General features: G+C 49.1%; 1 protein-coding gene across 1 annotated transcript; it reads right to left on the bottom strand.

Moving 5' to 3' along the window:
* Positions 1–9298: 9298 nt before the first annotated feature.
* Positions 9299–20540, bottom strand: LOC130487481 (surfeit locus protein 4-like). The gene is made up of 6 exons (XM_056861012.1): positions 20442–20540; positions 15075–15261; positions 12734–12810; positions 11904–11947; positions 10179–10365; positions 9299–9586 (listed from the first exon to the last, which is right to left on the bottom strand). Exons 1-6 carry the CDS (start codon positions 20490–20492, stop codon positions 9320–9322), a joined length of 813 nt encoding a protein of 270 aa, XP_056716990.1. The 5' UTR covers positions 20493–20540; the 3' UTR covers positions 9299–9319.
* Positions 20541–22481: the final 1941 nt, after the last annotated feature.

The following is a 22481-nucleotide window of genomic DNA, read 5'->3' as shown; positions in this document are numbered from 1 at the left end:
ATTTTTTTTATTTTCTTCATTTAATATATCAACATAGAAACAGCATCCAATACTAAATAGTAATAATAATAACTAATATCACTAATTTAACAGTAAAATGACTTCCCCCCCTCCCTCTTCCATCTAGAAATAAATTGTATTAACTTTTGCTAACGGAGCTAATCCTGATATTATTTTAACCTGTTCTTATCCTATCCATTATTAAATCAATAATAAAATTAATACAAAGTGTAGATAAGGGATTAGATCAAAGAATATCCTGGGGGAGGGGAGGGACTTCAACGCCATAGAGTCCAATGGCCAAAGCGGCCGTTTCCTCCAGGGGAACTGATCTCTATCGGCTGGAGATCAGTTGTAACGGCGGGAGAGCTCCAGCTAGTACCTGGAGGTTGGCAACCCAAGTATAACGCCATGCAGCCCGCCTTCCAAAGCAGACATTTTCTCCAGGAGAAGCGGAATGAATGGTTTAAATAAATCCATAGCAAACAAAGAAGCAATCTCCGTCGCCTGGAGCGCCGTCGTAATTCTGGGAGATCTCCAGCCCCCACCTGGAGGCTTGCAACCCTGGGTCAAAGGGAGGAGAGGCGAGAGGGAGGGAAGCCGCTTTGGATCCCAGCGGGGGAGAAAAACGAGGTATCAATGAAGCAAAGGAATCAATTAATCAACCCCCCCCCCACAAAGCTCCGGAGAATCTAGGCATGGGTGCTGCCTTCTTGGAAGGGCCGCCCAGGCTGCCCGCAAAGCCGAGGCTTGACCTGTTCCCTCCCCCCTCCCCCAAGGTAGGGTTGCCAACCTCCAGGCAACTGCCCATTGATGTGCACAGAGATCAGTTCCCCTGGAGAAAAGGGCTGCTTTGGCCATTGGACTCTAGGGCATTATACCCTGCAGAGGTCCCTCCCTCCCTCCTCAGGCTCCACCCCCCAAAATCTCCAGGTCTTTCCCCAACCCAGAGCTGGCAACCCTGGTTGCCAACCTCCAGGTGGTTGGCTAAATCTCCTGTTATCACACAGTATTTCAACACGCAGCCACAAAAATTCCTTTTGTTATTTTTATAAATATTTTTCTTATGCTCACATAGACAAGTACTTCCAGTTGCCAACCTCCAGGTGGTGGCTGGAGATCTCCTACTATTACTACTGATCTCCAGCCGATACAGCTGATCTTGGAGAAAATGGCTGCTTTGGAAGGGGGACAGGAGGGCATTATACCCCGTTAAAGACCCCCCTCCCCAAACCTCCCCCTCCCCAGGCTCCACCCTCCAAAATCTCCAGGTCTTTCCCCAACCCAGAGCTGGCAACCCAAGCTGCCAACCTCCAGGGGGGGGGGGTAGCTGGAGATCTCCCACCGTCGCAACTGATCTCCAGGCAGCAAGAGAGCAGTTGCCCTGGGGAAAACGGCTGCACCGGAGGGTGGCCTCTATGGCACGGTGCCCTCCCGAGATCTCACCCCCTCCCCTCTCCCGAGGCCCCGCCCTACCTCGCAGGGCTGTCGTGTTGATTGCAAAACGGCTGGCGCCGCTGGGCGCCGCCGGCCCCCCTCCCTCCACCCCCAAACCCCGGAGCCGCAATGCAGGCGCTGCAGCGGGGGAGCGGCGGGCGGCCCGGGCGGCGGTTCCCATGGCAACCGCCCGGGCCGGCCCGACTGACCTCGCACCGGCTCGCCTTCCTGCCTGGCCTGGCGCTGGGGCGGGCCAAGCGAGAGGGCCAGCCCCCCAGGAGGCCGGCCAGGAAGGAGGGAAGGCAGGAAGGGGAGGCGTGCAGAGGGTTGCATTGCAAGCTCCGGGCTGGGTCGGAAGGGGAGGCGTGCACAGGGTTGCATTGCAAGCTCCGGGCTGGGAAATCCCTGGGGATTTGGGGGGTGGGGGGTGGAAGCTGGGGAGGAGAGGGGGGGTCTCGGTGGGCTGCAATGCCACCCAGCCCACCCTCCAAAGCATTAGACCCTGCAGAGGTCCCCCCCCCCAAAAAAATCTCCAGGTCTTTCCCCCAACCCAGAGATACTCTAGCAGCCCATTCTTGGTGGAAGCTATTTAAAAAAAATCAGCAAAAATAAAATTTAATAACGATCGTGAGGAAATAAATATAAACCTCCCAGGCTGACTTGAATAAATCATCATCATCATCATAAACCTTTAATGGCATAAAAATGATTACAATTGTTACAAAAAGGGATCATAACACATCAAAGCAGTGAAATAAAACAAAGGACAATATAATCAAATATCAGAGCTTGCAAGTTTTTGCCCTTTCATCACAAACTTGAATAAATCATGGGCTCTATCCTCTACAACTGAGGCTGATGAAGCGATGCTTATGGTGAAAGTGCTACAAGTATCCGGAATAGTGTTTCCTCCTTAACTTTCCAACTTTGGAGCAGCGAACCTTACATTCCAGACTTTGGGTTCATGCACCCTTGCCATTGGTTTGGACCTCTTTAACTTCGTCTACCTGGAGACGGCCATTGAGCCTTTTGTAATGAATTTCATCACATTGTAACGAATTTCATTTTGTAATGAATTTCATCACATTGTGGACATTTGTTGTATAGATTGTGTATATATATTTGTGTTCCACTTGTTGCACTTCTATGTAGTAATTTGAATATAGAATTTGATATTATCGAGCCTGCACTGTTTCTTTATTGCAACTGCTGATTTAACAGTGATAGTCTTTTGTTACAACCTCCAGGTGGTGGCTGGAGATCTCCTACTATTACAGCTGATCTCCAGCCGATATCAATCAGTTCCCCTGGAGAAAATGGCTGCTTTGGAAGGGGGACAGGAGGGCGTTATGTATAAGCTAAACAAGCTATAGCTTAGGGCCCCGCTCTCTTGGGCCCCCCAAAAAATTTAAAGGAAATAATAATTATTTCACTATTAATATACATCTTAATTGTCTTTCAGTTCAACAATTACTTTGATAAAATACATATTTTGTTATGTGCAAATGGCTTTAGATCCCTATTAGGTCCATAAATTACTATATAGCATATATTCAACACAAAAAACAGCGACAATTTGTTGTTGACAAAGGACAGCTGGACATATAAAGGGCTCCATTCAATAGCTTAGGGCCTCATCAAACCTAAATCTGGCCCTGCATTTTCTCCAGTGGGACTGCAGGGGCGGTGGCTCAGTGGTAGAGCCTCTCTGCTTGGCATGCAGAAGGTCCCAGGTTCAATCCCTGGGACCTCCAGTGAAAGGGACTAGGCGAGTAGGTGATGGGAAAGACCTCCGCCTGGGACCCTGAAGAGCCGCTGCCGGTCTGAGCAGAAAAGGCTGACTTTGGTGGACCAAGGGTCTGATTCAGGATAAGGCAGCTTCATGGGTTCATGTGTGACCATCTCTCCCAATACACCCCTCAAAGAGGGGCTGTGGCTCAGTGGTAGAGCATCTACTTGGCATGCAGGAGGTCCCAGGTTCAGTCCCCAGGACCTCCACTTAAAGCAGTGGTTCCCAACCTTTTTTTGACCAGGGACCACTAGGACTTTTTTGTTCGGTGCAGGGACCCCAAGGTTCAAAATAAAAATTCAGAGAATTTGAAAATAAACTTTAATCATAACTGTTAGTTAAACATTAAACTTAAAATAATATTTGAATATATATTTTATAATAGAGAACTTTTAATTGAAAATATCAATTTATTATGGGTTTATAACTTTGTTTCGCAGACCTTAATTTAGTTCTCGCGGACCCCTGGGGGTCCACGGACCCCTGGTTGGGAACCAGTGACTTAAAGGGACCAGGCAAGTAGGTGATGTGAAAGACCTCTGCCTGAGACCCTGGAGAGCCGCTGCTGGTCTGATAGACAATACTGACTTTGATGGACAGAGGGTCTGATTCAGTATGAGGCAGCTTCATGTGTTCATGTTTCTCTGTAGTCTAGAGATGAGCTGTAATTCTGGGGGGTCCCCAGGTCCCACCTTAGGGTTGCCAGCTCCTGGTTGGGAAATACCTGGAGATTAGGGGGGAATGGAACCTGAAGACAGTGTGGTTTGGGGAGGGACCTCAGTGGGGTGCATTGCCATACAGCCCCCCCCCCAAAGCATCAATTTTCTCCAGTGGAACACTGGCCTCTAGAGTCATAGAATAGAATCATAGAGTTGGAAGGGGCCACCAGGGTCATCTAGTCCAACCCCCTGCACAATGCAGGAATTTCACAACTACCTCTCCCCCCAAAACCCCCAGTGACCCCTACTCCACGCCCAGAAGATGGCCAAGATGCCCTCCCTCTCATGATCAGTCTAAGGTCACAGAATCTGCATTGCTGACAGATGGCCATCTAGCCTCTGCTTCAAAACCTCCAGGGAAGGAGAGCTCACCACCTCCCAAGGAAGCCTGTTCCACTGAGGAACCGCTCTGTTAGAAAATTCTTCCTAATGCCTAGATGGAAAACTCTTTTGATTTAATTTCAATCCGTTGGTTCTGGTTTTACCAGGCTGATAATTGCACATAACTTATATGGAAGACATATACAGCCCAGCATAAAAACTTGAGACATCTTACCAGATGCTTGTGTAACTGGTAATATATTATTCAACCCATTACATGTTGTTTTATATTGTCTGTATCTCTCTCTCTGTCTCTCTCCATGTTTTATATGGGTTTCAATTACTGAGGAAGGCCATACAGGCTGAAATGCATCTAGCATGTGGTGACAGATATCAACCTTCGGAAATGCCATTGTGCTCTTTTAATGTTTTAAATAAATTTAATCTTGACATAGAGCTTCTAATTATACTGTTATTATTTATATTTTTTTCTTCCAACCCACCTTCGGATTACCAGCTCTGGGATGGGAAATACCTAGAGATTTGGGGGGAATGGAGCCTGGAGAGGGTGTGGTTTGGGATCTCAGTGGGGTGCAACGCCCTCCCAACTAGACATTTTCTCCAGCGGGACTGGCCTCTGTAGTCTAGAGATGAGCTGTAATTCTGGGGGGGGGGGGTCCCCAGGTCCCACCTTAGGGTTGCCAGCTCCGGGTTGGGAAATACCTGGAGAATTTGGGGATGTATTAAAGCTAAGGACCACAATTGCGCATAGTCATTACACGACTGCCCATAGGGAGTAGTGGAAACCACGCTTGCCAATAGAGAATGAAGGAAACCATGCTTGCCCATAGAGAATAATCCCTATCGGCAGTCAATGCATTTTCTATGGGCAATCATGTATTGTCTATGTGCAGTCGCTATTCTTAGCTTTAGTAAGTCCCAGAGATTTGTGGGATAGAACCTGGGGAGGAGAGGGACCGCAGTGGGGATGCAATGCCGTAGAACCCACCCTCCCAAGTAGACATTTTCTCCAGTGGGACTGGCCCCTGTAGTCTAGAGACGAGCTGAAATTCTGGGGGGTCCCCAGGTCCCACCTGAGGGCTGCCAGATCTGGGTTGCCAGGGGACCTTCGGCCAGCCACACAGTCTCAGCCTGACCCACCTCACAGGGTCATTGTGAGGATGAAGAGGCGAACAATGTAAACTGCTTTTGGGCCCCCATTAGGGGAGAAAGGTGGGTTATAAATCAAGAATACAACTGACTTGGTACTTGTTGCATATAATTCCCTGCCATTCTAGCTTCTTCATCAGATGCTTAGCCATGTCTCTGCCACTAGGTGGGGATCCCAGCCCAGGTAATTTGCACAAATTGAAGCACAGATGTTGGGTCTTGTGCGGTTCCTGACGATCGATGTGTGGGTATCAAAACCAACGTTGCATCAGTAATTTCCGTTGCTGACGTATTATGCTGCTTTTTCTCACCTACTTGGAGGGGCTGTGAGTCAGCACTGAAGGTGCGTTCCTGATGAGGAGGCATCCAAATAACAGTCATGGGACAGAAGTTGATGCAGAGGACCTTATGATTGTCTCATACAATTAGGGTTGCCAGCCATCTAAACACACACATACATTAAAACAACAGAACAGAGGAACAAGTTTCTTTTTAAAAATGTTGCACCTGATACTTTAATTTATTGATAAGCTATGCTGAAACTATGCTGAGTTTGAAAAAAAAATGCTTTCCTTCCCCCAAACTTCTCTGTTGTCCCATCTTGAGAGCTTGTGTTGCACACCTGGGTAACTCCTTCAGCCTGAATGTGGCTGGACGCGTAGCAAATGCATCCAGTTTGCATTTAACTGCAAAAGGAAGGGTCTTCAGACAAGCCAGTACAAGGCAAAAGGATCCAACAGCAAACAATGGTGATTACCGCATTATGTATTCCCAGCGATGTATTAAGAGTTTGAAAATATTATAAAAAACGCTTTAAAAGGGTTTTTGGATGCCACGGCTAAAAAATGCTTGGAAGACGTCTTTACAGCTAAAGGGCCAAACAAAGTGCAAACAGTATTTTTTATAACATTTTCAAACTCTTAATACATCGGTGGGAATACATAATGCGGTAACCCCCATTGTGTGTGTGTTAAGTACAGTCAAGTTGCTCCCGACTCATGGCGGCCCTATGAATCAATGTCCTCCAAAATGTCCTGTCTTTGAAAACCTTGCTCAGGTCTTGCAAATTGAGGGCTGTGGTTTCCTTTATTGAGACGATCCATCTCTTGTTGGGTCTTCCTCTTTTCCTGCTGCCCTCAACTTTTCCTAGCATGACTGTGTTTGACTCTTTTCATAATGACCAAAAAGGGAGCTATTTGCCCAGATACTCTTTAGGAAAAAGGCTACCAGAGAAAACTAATTTACAGGATACAGCCCTCAATTGCTGAGGATAGTTATTTTTTTTTATAACTACTCTTCAGGATAGCTACTGGAGAAAAAAATAATAATTACTCTTTTAGAGTTCGTTGAGTCATTTAGCTGCCTGGTGAAGAAAGTATAGCTCAAAATTCCTCGTAGTCCTTGGCTGGTAATATTACCCCTTTAAATGGCTGCTACTAGCAGTCAATAGTTTTTAAAAGGAAATGGTAAAGGTCCCCTGTGCAAGCACCGGGTCATTCCTGACCCATGGGGTGACGTCACCTCACGATATTTAATAGGCAGACTATGTTTATGGGGTGGTTTGCCAGTGCCTTCCCCAGTCATCTACACTTTACCCCCAGCAAGCCAGGTACTCATTTCACCGACCTCGGAAGGATGGAAGGCTGAGTCAACCTTGAGCCGGCTACCTGAAACCGACTTCCGTCGGGATCGAACTCAGGTCATGAGCAGAGCTTGGACTGCAGTACTGCAGCTTACCACTCTGCACCACGGGGCTCCTCACTAGTCCTTAGGATGCCTATAAAAGTTCCTACGCAGAGGCAGGCAATGGCAAACCACCTCTGAATGCCTCTATAAGGTTGCTATAAGTCGGCTGCTACTTCATGGCACTTTCACCACCGACAGCGGGTGCCACCGCAGAATGACTGCCACGGGGGCAGTGCCAACCCCCAGGCACTAGGGGGAGGTTTGTCTCTCGTGGCCCTTTCTTACATGCCCAGGGAAATGCCGATCACCACTTTGGGGTCAGGAAGGAATTTTCCTCCAGGTCAGATTGGCCCAGGGATCCTGGAGGGTTTTTGGGCCATCTTCTGGGCATGGAGCAGGGGGTCACTGGGGGTTTGGGGGTTAGTTGTGAATTTCCTGCATTGTGCAGAGGGTTGGACTAGATGACCCTGGAAGTACCTTCCAACTCTATGATTCTATGATACACCCCATCGTGAGGCCGGACAGCATTCAACACACCACGAATCCCAAAAATTCTGTACGCAACAGAGACCCCAGTTAGGGAAAACATGAACACCAAGTAGCAGAGAATACCTTTTGCAGAATACTAACAGGAGGTCAAGACAGCCTGACCCCTTAGGAAAGAAAATCTTTCCACTGCCCATCAGGACAGGCAAGGAGATTTACATGCGGGTGATCATAAAAACCAGGGCATAATCAGGAAGGAAAATCTTAACTTGTTCGACTCCACCAAGAAGGATCTGTTGTGGAAGACGGCCTTTACACCGGCATCCTTGCACACAAAGCCACACACTATACAACGCTGGACTTACCAGACCGTAACATTCTGGCACTGGGAGGAACTGGGAAGCTGCCTTACCCAGGCCTCCAACCTTGAGATTAGTGGTCTTCCAAACCTCCCCTTGAGCGAGCGCTTCCGTTCCTCTGAACACCTCCATGAAGAACATCCCGACATCCCCCTGGTCAATTTATTCCACCCGTGATGCTCCGAGAAGTATGACATTTTTCCTGTTGTAAACTTTTAACACTTCTCTCGCTATAGTTTTGCTCCACTGTTTGGGGGCCCGTTCATCTCTTGGCTTATAGGGCAGGACTATCCTTCTCATCGGGATATTCAGTACTCCCAGGTGCTGGAGGTGGTGTGTTAAGGCCAGGGAGGGGCTGTGGCTCAGTGATGGAGCATCTGTTTGGCATGCAGAAGGTCCCCGGTTCAATCCCCGGCATCTCCAGTTAAAAGGATCAGGTAGGAGGTGATGCGAAAGCACCTGAACATCTGGAGCGCCGCTGCCAGTCTGAGAAGGCAGTGGTCTGATTCAGTATAAGGCTGCTTCATGTGTTGAGGAGGGGCGGTGGCTTATTGGCACAGCATCTGCTTGGCATGCAGAAGGTCCCAGGTTCAATCCCAGGTATTTCCAGTTAAAGGGACCACGTAGGTAGGTGATGTGAAAGACCCTCCGCCTGAGACCCTGGAGAGCCGCTGCCAGCCTGAGTAGACAGTACTGACCTTGATGGACTGAGGGGCTGATTCAGGATAAGGCCACTTCACATGTTGAAGAGATATGGTTCAGCCATTCCGGGCGTAGCAGATAAGACAACGGGCCTTCTTCTCCACTACCTACAGACTCCTTTCAAACAGCTCCAGCTTTCGCCAGGCTTTCTTCCAGTATGGAGAATATGCAGGATATGTCATACTCCCAGATGCAAGTGGCATTTGATGCTCTGATGGAGATCTATGCTACTCTTCCTTCAAGAAGGGCAAGAAATCAATATCCTTTTTTTCTGTGCACGTTGTAGAAGTAGAGGACTGAACTGCATTTAGGCTCCGAGATCAAACCACCGCTCCAGACATCTGTTCGGGAGAGCCAGCGTTTCAAAGCCGGCCTCTTACGTCATAAACATTTCGCCACAGCCGGCGGGGCCTCACGCACTAAAGTATGCCAGGGTCAGCAAACCAACGTATGTAATTAGGCTTTAATTTACACGTCTCAGAGAGGACAGATGGCAAAAGCCCTCCCCCCGTCCCAGATAAGGCAACTGTGAACTATGATAAAACGTCAAGAAAATAAAGAAAGGGAGGAGAAAATTCTACACAGGTTTGTAAAAGCCACTGTCGACCTCCTTCCCAACCCTACCAGCCGCCCTCTTTCCCGATCTGTCTTCACCACTTCTTCTTGTGCTCGTCCATGGAAACCCCCCCGGGTCCCAGGGCCACCACAAGCAGCAGGCCGCCTATGACAGACATGGTCTGGAAAAAGTCGTATTTGAGGAAGTCGTGAAGGGGGCGGTACGTGGGGATGTCCCAGAATGCATTCTGGATCATGTTGATGACAAAGAGCCAGGCCACGAGGGTCAGGGCAGCCAGCTTGGTCTTGAAGCCAATGGCCACCAAAATGATGAGCACCATGCCAAAGATGTCCTGGAAGATCTGGGGAGGGAAAACAGAAACACGACAGGTCAGCTCCTCCGAGAGTCTAGAAGAGTTGGTTTTGATACCCCACTTTCCTCTACCATTAAGGAGTCTCAGAGCAGCTTACAATCTCCTTCTCGTCTTCTCCCCACAACAGGCACCTTGTGAGGTGGGTGGGGCTGAGTTTGGAGAGAACTGTGACTAGCTCAAGGTCATCCAGCAAGCTGCATGTGGAGGAGTGAGGAATCAAACCCGGTTCTCCAGATTAGAGTCCACCGCGCATGTGGAAGAGTGGGAAAACCAACCCGGTTCTCCAGATTAGAGTCCGCCGCTCATGTGGAGTTCCTGGGGCAGGGAGTTCCACAATTTAACTATGCGTTGTGTGAAGAAATACTTCCTTTTGTCTGTTTTGAATCTCTCACCCTCCAGCTTCAGCAGATGAACCCATGGCAAACTCAGCGGTTTGTTCCACTGGCCAGGAGTCTCTCCTAGCTTATTAACTACCTCCACTTTTCAGCGGTCAGGTAACACAGGCCTGGAGAAACAGGCATACACGCTACTTTCCACCAGAGGAGAAACACACACACACAGGGAGGCAGAGGCCACTCACGGTGAAGGCGCCGAGTTCGAAGTGCAGCAGCGTCATGAACATGAGGACGAGGAGCAAGCGCCCCCCCAGCTGCATGTACTGCCGGGGCGAGATGTCATCCACGGTCGGGACTCCGGCAAACATGGACTTTCCCTCGGAACGAGACTCCGCAAGCAGCAGGAGCAACCCACCCCCGAGAGCCAAATTCCTGAGGAAGGAGAAACAGAAGGGGCTCAAGTCAAGGTGGCGCCGGGGGCTGGAACGCAAGAAGCAAGAGGGCTGGAGCCAGCGCAAGGACCGCGCAAAGATCATGGGTCTTTCCGGCTCTCCCCTCCCCTTTCAACCCCAGGGAATTTCATTCCCAGGGTCGCGAGACTCACGTGGAGTAACAGGTATGCACATAGAAGAAGAGTTGGTTTTTATATACCGACTTTCTCTACCACTTGAGAATCAAACCAGCTTACAATTGCTTTCCCTTCCCCCTCCCCACAACAGACACCCTGTGAGGTAGGTGGGGCTGAGAGAGTTTGGAGAGAACTGTGACTAGCCTAAGGTCACCCAGCTGGCTTCATGTGGAGGAGTGAGGAAACAAATGCAGTTCACCAGATTAGAGTCCGCTGCTCATGTGGAGGAGTGGGGAATCGAACCTGTTTCTCCAGATTAGAGTCCACCGCTCCAAACCTCCACTCTTAACAACTGCACCATGCAAGCTTTTGAGAGGGGAACGGGGGCTAAATCATTCCCACTTCCATCAGCAGATGTCCACTCTCGGCAGAGGCAAGAGGGACTTGGTCCTTTTTTGGATTCGTAGAGATCGACAGCAACAGCAATGCCAGCATCCTAAGCGGCAGGAGACCAAAGCTGAGCACAGCCAGACGTGCGTGAACAAGAACCTCTCTCGTGGGACTGGCCCTGAGCGGGCACGGCATTCATTTATTTTTATTTATTTAAAGCGTCTTATTAGCCTCCTTTCTTCCTTGAGAAACTCAAGGAAGTGTACAACCATAGACAAAACGTACAGAATACAATACATTAAAAACATAAAACCAAAAATTAAAAATCACTACTCAGGACTACTGGTAAACGTTACCAAGTGCAGTCCTAAATAAAACTGTCTTCAGCTGCCTCCCAAAGAGGGAGGGGGCCAGGCACACCTCCCTGGAGAGGTTGTTCCATAACAGTGGGGCTGCCACCAAAAAGGCCCTCTCTCGCGTACCCACCAAACACGCTTCTTTGACAGATGGGACACTCAGGAGAGCCTCTCCCTATGATCTTAATACCCGGGCAGGAACATAGGGGAGAAGACAGTCCTTCAGACACCCTAGTCCCAAGCCATGTAGGGCTTCAAAGGTCAAAACCAACACCTTGAGCCGGGCTCGGGAGTGGATTGGTAGCTCACAACACCATCAGGAGCTGCAGCACTACCGGCAGCAGAACTGCTCAAGTGCCATGCTGTGGGGCTGGGGCTGCATGCTGCTCCACTTCCTCAGCCTCTTTTGGGGGCAACCCATTCCCACAATTAGGCCAACAGCTGGATCCTTCTCAGGCACCCTCTGGCCGATACCAAGCAAGAGGCTGAACCGTCCTCCCACGCTGGCAGTGAAGGGCATCAGTGTAAACATTCACACCCCCAGTCAAGTTTCCTCTGGCCGAGAGCAACACAACGTCCTTCACGGTTTCTGCTTTGATGCACTCCTTCAGCACCTGTAACATGACTCGAAATGGGATGCCTGCGACTCAACTCACCTCATCAAGAACTTGAGGTCCCATAAAATACTGTAGGCAATTGTCTGAAAAGGAGAAGACAACAGTGGCAAATGACAAGGGGTGGCAGCAGGGGGTGTGGATACCATCACAGCATTGCACTACTGCCTGCCTTTCTTTCTTGACAGCCGTTAACAAGACCCAGCTTAACATCTGCATATTGCAGGGGGAGGTAGTTTTGGAAGATCAGAGCTGGCGGCAGCTCAGCAGCCCTTTGCACATGAAGCATTTCGGTGGGGGATCATCATGAGATTACATGCTCTCTAGGCCTCAGCGTTTTCAAATGTTGTTTCCAACTTACACTCACATCTGCCATGTGAGGATAACGCTTCCAACAGCAGTGTTTCCTGCCCCACTATGACCATTTGCCTTACAGGTCCCATAAGGTCCTTCTCTAACATATGGTGTTCCAAGAGATGTCAGGAAGGCAGGATAATACTTCTTAAAGATTTGGCTTGTGATCAAGACTCCTCAACTGTCCAACCGGGCCTAAAGCGTAAGGCATTTTGCCTTTAGAAGAGGTCTTTTTAATGCAAAGAATCCGCTGAGGAAGACCGTTTGTCCAAAACATACCTGGCCTTTTATGATCACACATGCAATCATTGAGGACTGCTTTTATTTAAACCTGTTAGCAATATGTGTAAGTGCTGTTATCATTCACAGCTGTAACAAATAAATCACATGCTGTAATCACATGGGCTACAGACCTTATAACTTAACAATTTACTTCCTTTGGACTGTCAAGCATTCATTCCAAGGGTCTCTTCTCATTGGGGTCCCCCAAACCGCGTTCCTTACACTTTTCAACTCACCTGCATGAAGATTATTCCAAAGAGGCCAAAGCACGCATAAGGAACAAATTTTCTGGCGAGGACAAGCACGCACCCAGCTACAGAGAAGGAGAGAGGGAACGGAAGGAAGGCACTTGAGTAGCCCCACAAAACATACAATAAGGGAACGACATACAGATTTCTTTTCCTGCATGCCCTGGTCATCCCAAAGGCCCAAAGACATTTGTCCTTCTTTTTGCTCGAAAAACTGACTTGCAGAGAATTTACAAAAAACCTGTCATAGAATCATAGGAGTTGGAAGAGACCACCAGGGTCATCTAGTCCAATCCCCTGCACAATGCAGGAAATTCACAACTACCTCCCTCACCACACCCCCAGTAACCCCAACTCCATGCCCAGAAGATGGCCAAGATGCCCTCCCTCTCAAGATGCCTAAGGTCACAGAATCAGCATTGCTGACAGATGGCTGTGTAACCTCTTCTTAAAAACCTCCAGGAAAGGAACAGTTACCACCTCCAGAGGAAGCCTATTCCACTGAGGAACCGCTCTAACTGTTAGAAAAGTTGCAACAACAGGAATCCACGATTCTATTACTTGTGATATGTGCTTTTAGCGCCTATCCTAAAGTTTTATTCTGCTGAAATGGCTGCCTGCTATGATGGTGGTGGAATGCGCCGTCAAGTTGAAGCTGACTTATGGTGACCCCATGGGGTTTTCAAGGCAAGAGACGTTCAGAGGTGGTTTTCCATTTCCTGAGTCTGCGAAGTGACCCTGGAATTCCTTACTGGCCTCCCATCCAAAACCTAACCAGGGTCAACCCTGGTTAGCTTCCAAGATCGAGCAAGCCTGGGCCGTCCAGGTCCAGGCAAGAGAGGGACAGAGGTGGTTTGCCACTGCCTGCCCCTGTGTAGCAACCCTGGACTTCCTTGCTGATCCCATCCAAGTACTAACCTGGGGTGACCCTGTTTAGCATCTGAGATCTGACAAGATCAGGTCCAGGCAAGAGACGAACAGAGGTGGTTTGCCATTGCTTGCCTCTGCATAGCAACCCTAGACTTCCTTGATGGTTCTCCCATCCAAGTATTAACCAGGGCCAACCCTGCTTAGCTTCCAAGATCGGGCGAAGCTGGGCCACCTAGGTCAGGGCACCTGCGATACAGAACACAAACTAAATGGAACCAAATATTAACCTATCAAAAATGAAACAAAATGTTTCCATGCAAAAACCACGTAGGCAGCTATCGAAGCTTGCTGACTCCCTAGAGCGGGGGTGTCGAACTCAATTTTTACTAGGGCCAGATATGACTTAAACTTCGTCAGGCCGGGCCATGCCTAGCCAGGCCAGATTTAGAGTTGGTGGTGGCTGCCTCGAGGGCCGGATAAGAGCTCTCAAGTGGCCGGATCCAGCCTGCGGGCCTTATATTTGATACCCTGCTCTAGAACAGGGGTGGGGAATCTTTTTTCCGCCAAGAGCCATTTGGATATTTATAACATCATTTGTGGGCCATACAAAATTATCAACTTAACTCCCTCCCCCGGTGCATTCTGGCCCTGCCCCCTTTAACCCCTCCATGTTGCCACTTCCGCCCCCAGCCCTCTTGTAGTACAGAGGGAATATGTTTCTCCACGGCCCAGGTGGGAAAGGGTTAACACAGTTTCTTGGGCGGTCCTACCAGCTCCATCGCTAACGACTCTTCTGCAAGGGGGAAAATAGGTTCCTTTTCTCGGCAAAACAAACTCACATCTGCCTTGAATAGAGGCTATTCCTGTCCGTGGGAGGGGGCGGATCGCCAGTCTTAGATCCTTCTGAGCTAGAGATCTGCCAGGACCCACAAAGGGCCAGACCAAATGATTTTGCAGGCCTTAAACGGTCCCCGGGCCTGACGTTCCCTACCCCTGCTCTAGAAGAAGAAGAGGAGTTGGTTTCTATATGCCGACTTTCTCTACCACTTAAGGGAGAGGAGACTCAAACCGGCTTACAATCACCCTCCCTTCTCCTCCCCCCAACAGACACCCTGTGCGGTAGGTGGGGCTGAGAAAGCTCTAAGGGAGCTGTGAGTAGCCCAAGGTGACCCAGCTGGCTTCGTGTGGAGGAGTGGGGAAACAGATTCCGTTCATCAGACTGGCCTCCTGCACTCCTGTGGAGGAGTGGGGGAATCAAACCCGGTTCTCCAGATTAAAGTCCACCGCTCCAAACCGCCACTCTGAACCACAACACCACGCTGGCTCTAGAGCTGCTTTACGTTTTGAACACCGCCTTGTGCAAAGGCAAATCCCACATGGGTCTCAGATGAAGGATCTCGACAGACCCTGCGGAGGGTCGGGACGGCTCCTTCCCAGCCCTCCAAACGGGAGTTCTTACCCAGCTGCCCGCACATGTTGATGAGCACGAACAGCGTGGCCACGATGATGCCGCTCCCCCAAGACAAGTTGATGTAGTCTCTCTGCTCGTTCCACTGAAACCACATCCGGATGCCGTCCTCCAAGAAGGTGCTGATGAGGCAAAGGTGAGCCAGGTGAGGTAGGTAGTGCTTCGTCACACGCAAAAACTGGGAGGGAGGGAAAGGGGAGAGAGGGTTAGAGAGTTAGAGAGCCGGGCCCCATAAGAGCCGTATCAGGCGGCAGTCGTGCAAGGAAAGGTTGAAAGCTGCAGCAGGAGAGGAAGGCCCGCCCAGAGACGGATTGACTCTGTCAAGGAAGCCACAGCCCTCCATTTGCAAGACCTGAGCAAGGCTGTCAAAGATAGGACATTTTGGAGGACTGATTCATAGGGTTGCCAGGAGTCAGAAGCAACTTGACGGCACTTAAGAAGAAGAGTTGGTTTTTATATGCCGACTTAAGGCAGAATCAAACCGGCTTACAATCTCCTTCCTCTCCCCACAACAGATACTCTGTGAGGTAGGTGCGGCTGAGAGACCTCTAAGAGAGCTGTGACTAGCCCAAGGTCACCCAGCTGGCTTCACATATAGGAGTGGGGAAACCAACCCAGTTCACCAGATTAGCTTCTGCTAATTTGATGAACCAGGTTGGTTTCCCGACTCTTCCACCTGACGCCAGCTGGGTGACCCTGGACTAGTCACAGCTCTCTTCGAGCTCTCTCAGCCCCACCTACCTCACAGGGTGTCTGTTGTGGGGAGGGGAAGGTGATTGTAAGCCGGTTTTATTTTTCCGTAAGTGGTGGAGAAAGTCGGCATATAAAAACCAACTCTTCTTCCTACCCACAAAGATCCTTTCTGGAGGCCAAAAGAGTTGTTGGAAGGCTCTTCCAAACACAGGTGGACTGGGCTGCCGGCTGCGTGCTCATACACTTGCATTGTGACAAATTCATGTTTTCACAATTGACCTGTATTATGAGGTTTCAACATAACCTACAAAGAAATATGCAGATTCTGGGGTACTTTATCTTCTAGCCATCAGAGGATTATGGATAACCCAAGCAGGAAGCTGGAAGTTCTCTTCAGTCCTCTGCCCTGGCAGACGATAGCTTAAAATTATCAATAAGATTAAAGAGGAAACGTTTCTCAGGATAGAAGAACCTGTTATACCCTGCAGAAGAACAAAGAGGCTCTTTTATTTAAAGGAAGTTGGAACTGACAGCCGGGAGTTGAGAAACCCCATTTAGACTGAGAGTATACACACCAAAATCACACTCTTTCGTTGCAGATCAACAAGCTGGAACCTTCTGGACAATGATTTTTTTTCTTTTGCTGACATATGGTGCCCCCCCACCCCCGTAGGGTTTTCAAGGCAAGAGACCTTTGGGAGTGGTTTGCCATTGCCTGCCTCTGTGTCACGACTCTAGTATTCCTTCGAGGTCTCCCATCCAGATTCTAACCAGGGTCAGAGCTGAGAGTGCATGACTGTCCCAAAATCACCCAGCAAGCTTCCATGGTCAGGGCCTGGAGACCGAGCCCTACGAGGAAAGGCTGAGGGAGCTGGGAGTGTTCAGTCTGGAGAAGAGGGGGTTGAGGGGGGACATGATTGCTCTCTTGAAGTATTTGAAGGGCTGTCAGAGGAGGGCAGGGAGCTGTTCCTGTTGGCAGCAGAGGATAGGACTCGCAATAATGGGTTTAAATTGCGGGCGGAATGGTACTGGCTGGATGTTAGAAAACAAATTATTTACAGTAAGAGTTGTTTGACAGTGGAATCAGCTAGCTAGGGAGGTGGTGAGCTCCCCCTCCCTGGCAGTCTTTAAGCAGAGGCTGGACAAGCACTTGTCAGGGATGCTCTAGGCTGATCCTGCATTAAGCACGGGGCTGGACTTGATGGCCTGAATGGCCGCTTCCAACTCTACGATTCTATGGCAGAGGGGGAAATCGAACCTGGGTTTCCCAGGTCCTAGTCCGGCACCTTAACCACTACACCACGCTGGCTCTCTTATCAATTGTAACAGCTGGAATTCCTGTATCACCGTCAAACTTCAGTGAAAGATCTGGGAGAAACCTACCGCTTTACACCTCTAAAGACCACTCTAACTGCACTATGGAAGCAGGTGACTAAAAAGCACCAAGGGGTAACTGATCTCCAAGGACTCAGGATCAAGCGAAGAGCTGGAACACTTTAAGGCCATTTATGCAGGGTCGACTTTGATGCTCGCTAAAGGTCCTTTTTTAAATCCGACCTTTAAAATGCCTATTCACGGTCCCGATGCAAGAGGAGAAAGTCAAATGAATTCCACCACCCACACTTGCCTGCTCCTTTGTTCCTTTGTTTGCATAGCCAATAGCAATCCTCGTTTGCATAGCTAACCTGGGGCTGTGATTCTTCATGCTTCCTTGAGTGGATGCTTCGAGGCGGGGACGGAGTAAATAAAAAAGGGCCGTGTTAAAGGGGCTCTTAAGAAACGCGAAGCAGGTGTGCGCCAGCTTCGCAGTGACTTCTGGAGTGACGGTTCAACATGAAGAACTCAAAAAAATATGCAGGGTGCTTCAGCCTGGAACACACTGCTAATTACCAAGCATAAACGGCCCAAGTGATGAGCCCACAGCTCAACTGACGCAGCCCCCGCCACGCAGGCCCTGCCAGGTCTTGCACCAAGGACAGGAGGGGAAATCCCAGGTGGGGCGATATCAGCAGGATATTAGGAAAACCTTTTAAACAATAAGGTCAGTTCTGTGGTGGAATCGGCCCCCCAAGGGATGCTGTGGGTTCTCCCTCCTTGGAGATGTTTAAGCAGAGACAGACAAATATTTGTCAGGGGGTTGGACTGGATGGTCTATATTTTTATTTATTTATTACATTTATATCACACCCCTTCCTGACCAAGATCATGCTTGGGGCGGCTGACATCACTATGGTCAACAATCCTATACAGTATGTCAAAACATAATAAATACTATTAGTTTCTATTAAAATCCAATGAAGTTTCACATTTTATACAATTTTCAGTCCAAGGCATCAATAAAATCACGTTTAAACCCTCAGTCAGGAGAGGCAGACAGGTTGGCATTTATACACAATGCAGGAACGGGGTGGGGGAGGCTTCTAGCTTTTTAAATCTATGACCAGGTGTGGGGAGGCTTACCTGTGTGGGTCTGGCTCCCATACCATCAGTGGCAGCACATGAAGAACCATGGGTCCTTGACAGAGCGCACGCTTTCAGCGTAGAAGCTCCCATGCTCAATTCCGGATACCTCCAATTAACAGATCTCAGGCAGATGATGCAGGAAAAGAACTTTTTTTCTGCCCCAAAGCGTGCTGCCCGTTAAGAATAGGCAATCCTGAGCCAGGCAGACCAAGGCTCTGAGACAGTACAAGGCAATTATATCAAGGTGGGTAAAGAGGTATACCTTTTTTTTGCACGCTAAGCCTGGGGGGCAGGTCCCAGAAGGATGCGGCACCAGAAAATAGTAATTAAAGCTCTTTAACCAGAGCCAAAGGCTGTGATTTTGTGCACAGCATCTGAACAAGCATTTTGCTCTGCTGGCATCACACTTTGAAGCTCACTAGGTGTTGAGGGCAGTCGGAATAGCCCAGACTAGCCCGAGCTCATCAAATATTGGAGGCTAAGGAAGGTGGGCTCTGCTTAGTACTCAGATGGAAGGCCCCCAAGGAAGTCCAGGGTTGCTGGGCAGAGGTAGGCAATGGCCAACCCACCTCTGTTCATCTATAGCCTTGACCTGGATGGCTAGCCTGATCTCTTCAGATCTTGGAAGCTAAGCAGGGCCGGCCATGGTTAGTACTTGGATGGGAGACCACCAAGAAAGTCCAGGGTCACTATGCAGAGAAAGGCAACAGAAAACCACCTCTGTTCATTTCTTGCCTTGACCTGAATGGCCCAGGCTAGCCCAATCTCATCAGATCTCAGAAGCTAAGTAGGGTTGACGCTGGTTAGGACTTGGATGGGAGACCACCAAGGAAGTCTAGGATTGCTACACAGAGGCAAGCAGTGGCAAACCACCTCTGAATTTCTCTTGCCTTGACCTGGATGGCCAGGGTAGCCCGTTCTTGTCAGATCTTGGAAGCTAAGCAGTCAGCCCTGGGTAGTATTTGGATTTCTTTGGACCACCAAGGAAGCCCAGGGTTGCTACGCAGAGGCAGGAAAAGGCAAACCACTTCTGGATGTCTCTTGCCCTGACCTGGATGGCCCAGTCTAGGGTTGCTACGCAGAGGCAGGAAAAGGCAAACCAATTCTAGATGTCTCTTGGCCCAGGCTAGCCCGATCTCGTCAGATCTTGGAAGCAAAGCAGGTTCAGCCCTGGATATTACTTGGGAGACCACCAAATAATACCAAGGCTGCTATGCAGGGGCAGGCAATGACAAAACGGGGAGGGGCCGTGGCTCAGTCTGTGAGCATCTGCTTGGCATGCAGAAGGCCCCAGGTTCAATCCCCGGCATCTCCAGTTAAAGGGACTGGGCAAATAGGTGATGGGAAAGACCCTGAGACCCTGGAGAGCCGCTGTCGGTCTGAGTAGACAATACTGACTTGGATGGACCACGGGTCTGATTCCGTGTAAGGCAGCTTCATGTGTTCAAAACCACCTCTGTTCATTTCTTGCCTTGAAATCCACTTTATTATTTAGGCACCGAAAGATTCTTTCTGCACCACTCACCCAAACTCTGACCTCTCCCCAAATTAATGTTTTTCCCATCAGCAACAGGCAGTCTAGACCTCAGCAACTTGTAAGGGACCAATGCAAGTGAGATAACAGCCAGAAGAGTTCAGATCTCACCCAACCTCTGCTCTAACCCAGCTCCCCATCAATAATGCCACCAGCCTACTTTGCAGGGCTGTTGCAAGGATTTCTGGGGGAGCCCTATGCACTTTTTTTTAGATGCATATGCTAATTAAGTGCCCTCAGAGGACGTCAAAAGCTGCAGATGCAAGAAGCAGTCAATCATTCGTTTGATTGAATGACCCAAGAAGTCCAGCTTTGCATGAATGGGTCATTTAGGCGAGGCTGGAGGGGGAGGCGTAGAAGAGAAAGGCCGCCCAACCTCCTACTCCTCTTCACTTAAATCACGACTAGGGTGTTCACACGTTTCCTTTTCCTTTTGCAACCTCCATTAAAACATGTTCTCCCCCCAGATTTATGAATGGTACGCTCCGAACCTCCATTATACAGAACGGGGGGAACGAGGAAAAGAGGGGGTGCGGCGAGTGGTATCTCCCTGCAGCCCTCCGCCCTCCCCTCCCCTCCCCTCCCAAGCAAAATGGTACGTCCCGACACGCGGCTCGTTCAGCCCGGGCAGGCTGGACTCTACCATCCCGGGAGGGGGGGGAGCTCACCTGATCGGCCAGGTCTTCGGCCGCCCCCATTAAATCACCGCTGGGCGCCATGGTCGGCTGAGGCGAGGCCAGGCCCTGCCGCGCGCTCACTCCGCGGCCCCGCCCCTCCCCTCCGCGAGGGAGGAGGGGGAGCCAGGGCCCAGCCAATCGCAGGGCGAGCCAGGTGGCTTCCCCCCGCCCACCGCCACGGATCACGTGAGCCGCCTTGGCCACGCGGGCGGGTCCAGCCGCGGATCATAGGGCGGCGGTGCTTTTGTGCGCCAGTTACACTTCCGGGTTCGTTTCCGACGCTCGGCTTGACACTCCCGGGGATTTGTGGCCATTTCCGGTTCTCTAGCCCGCCTCTCTCCCGAGGGGCAAGGCGGAGCACAGCCAACACACAAAACTTTGTACAAAAAACATTAACATTTTACAAATATTGACATGTGCAAATATTAGTATTAGAAAAGAGCAAGAGTCCAGTAGCGCCTTAAAGGCTAACAAAAATTTCCAGCAGGGCGTGAGCTTTATTATTAGAAAAATATTAATAAAACATAATAAATATTAGAATAGGATAGGAAGGAAGTAGATTCATTGGAAATGTGGTGTTGGAGGAGAGGGTTACGGATTCCGTGGACGTCTGAAAGAAACAAATCAGTGGGTTACAGATCAAATCAAGACTCAACTATGGGAGGTGCGGAGAATTTACTGTGAAAAATCAATTTTTAATGGGATCATTTAAAGGATATTCTTTGATCTAATCCCTTATTTATAGTTTGCTTAATAGAACAAGATAAATATATATTCAAAAATAATGGGATTAGTTTCGTTAGCAAAATATTATACAATTTATTTTTAGATGGAAGAGGGTGAGGGGGAAGTCATATTACTGTTGAATTGCAATAGTATTTGTTTTCCTTTTCATCATCATTATTTTTAATTTTTAGTACTGGATATTGTTTTATATGTTGATAAAATAATAAAAATTATAATTTAAAAAAAATCAAGACTGAACTGACCCTAGAAGCTAAAATGACTAAACTGAGGCTGTCGTACTTTGGACACATTATGAGAAGACAAGAGTCACTGGAGAAGACAGTCATGCTAGGAAAAGTTGAGGGCAGCAGGAAAAGAGGAAGACCCAACAAGAGATGGATGGACTCAATAAAGGAAGCCACAGCCCTCCATTTGCAAGATCTGAGCAAGGCTGTCAAAGATAGGACATTTTGGAGGACTTGGATTCATAGGGTTGCCATGAGTCGGAAGCAACTTGACGGCGCTTAACACACACACACAGAATATATACCACGCATAAATGATTTTTTGGGTTGCCACCAGCCTACTTTGCAGGGCTGTTGTAAGGATGGGAATGTCCTGGAGGTTTGAGAAGGGAGACTGGCTATAATGCCGTAGAGTCCTCTCCCCAAAGCAGGCATTTTCTCCAGGTGAACTGATCTCTATTGTCTGGAGATCAGTTGTAATTCTGGGAGATTCCCCAGCTCCCCCATCTATAGCTTGGCAACCCTAAAAAGTCCTAATATCACCTCTTGCTACCTAAGTAACCTCAAAAAGTGCTCCTGAATAATTCAGCCCTGTGTCTTTTCCTGAATGGAGAGAGAGAGATCCTGTTCTGCAGCACTAGTGCAACCGGGGTTGTCAACTCTGCATTGGGAAATTCCTGGAAATTTGGGTGTTGAGCCTCAGGAAGGTGGGGTTCATGGAAGGGGGGGGGACATCAGGATATGATGCCACACAGGCTGGGTGTTTTTAGGTTGTTGTTGTTAGGTTGGGTTTTATTCCCCTCCTTTTTTCTTCCACTATGATGCCACGCAGTCCACCCTCCAAAGCAGCCATTTCCTCCTGGGGGAACTGATCTCTGTCGTCTGGAGGTCAGTTGTAATTCTGGGAGATCTCCAGGTCCCACCTGGAGGCTGGCAATCCTAGCTGGTACTCCAAATACACAGATTGCACTCGGTATGTCCAATTAGCAACCTTTTCAGTCCAGTCCAACAGAAAGGAACTGTCCCGAGCCAATTAAGCATGATTCTCTTAATTCCAGTT

Source organism: Euleptes europaea, chromosome 1, assembly GCF_029931775.1.
Source record: "Euleptes europaea isolate rEulEur1 chromosome 1, rEulEur1.hap1, whole genome shotgun sequence".
Classification (NCBI taxonomy): Eukaryota; Metazoa; Chordata; class Lepidosauria; order Squamata; family Sphaerodactylidae; genus Euleptes; species Euleptes europaea.
This window is presented reverse-complemented; position numbering and strand designations above follow the sequence as displayed.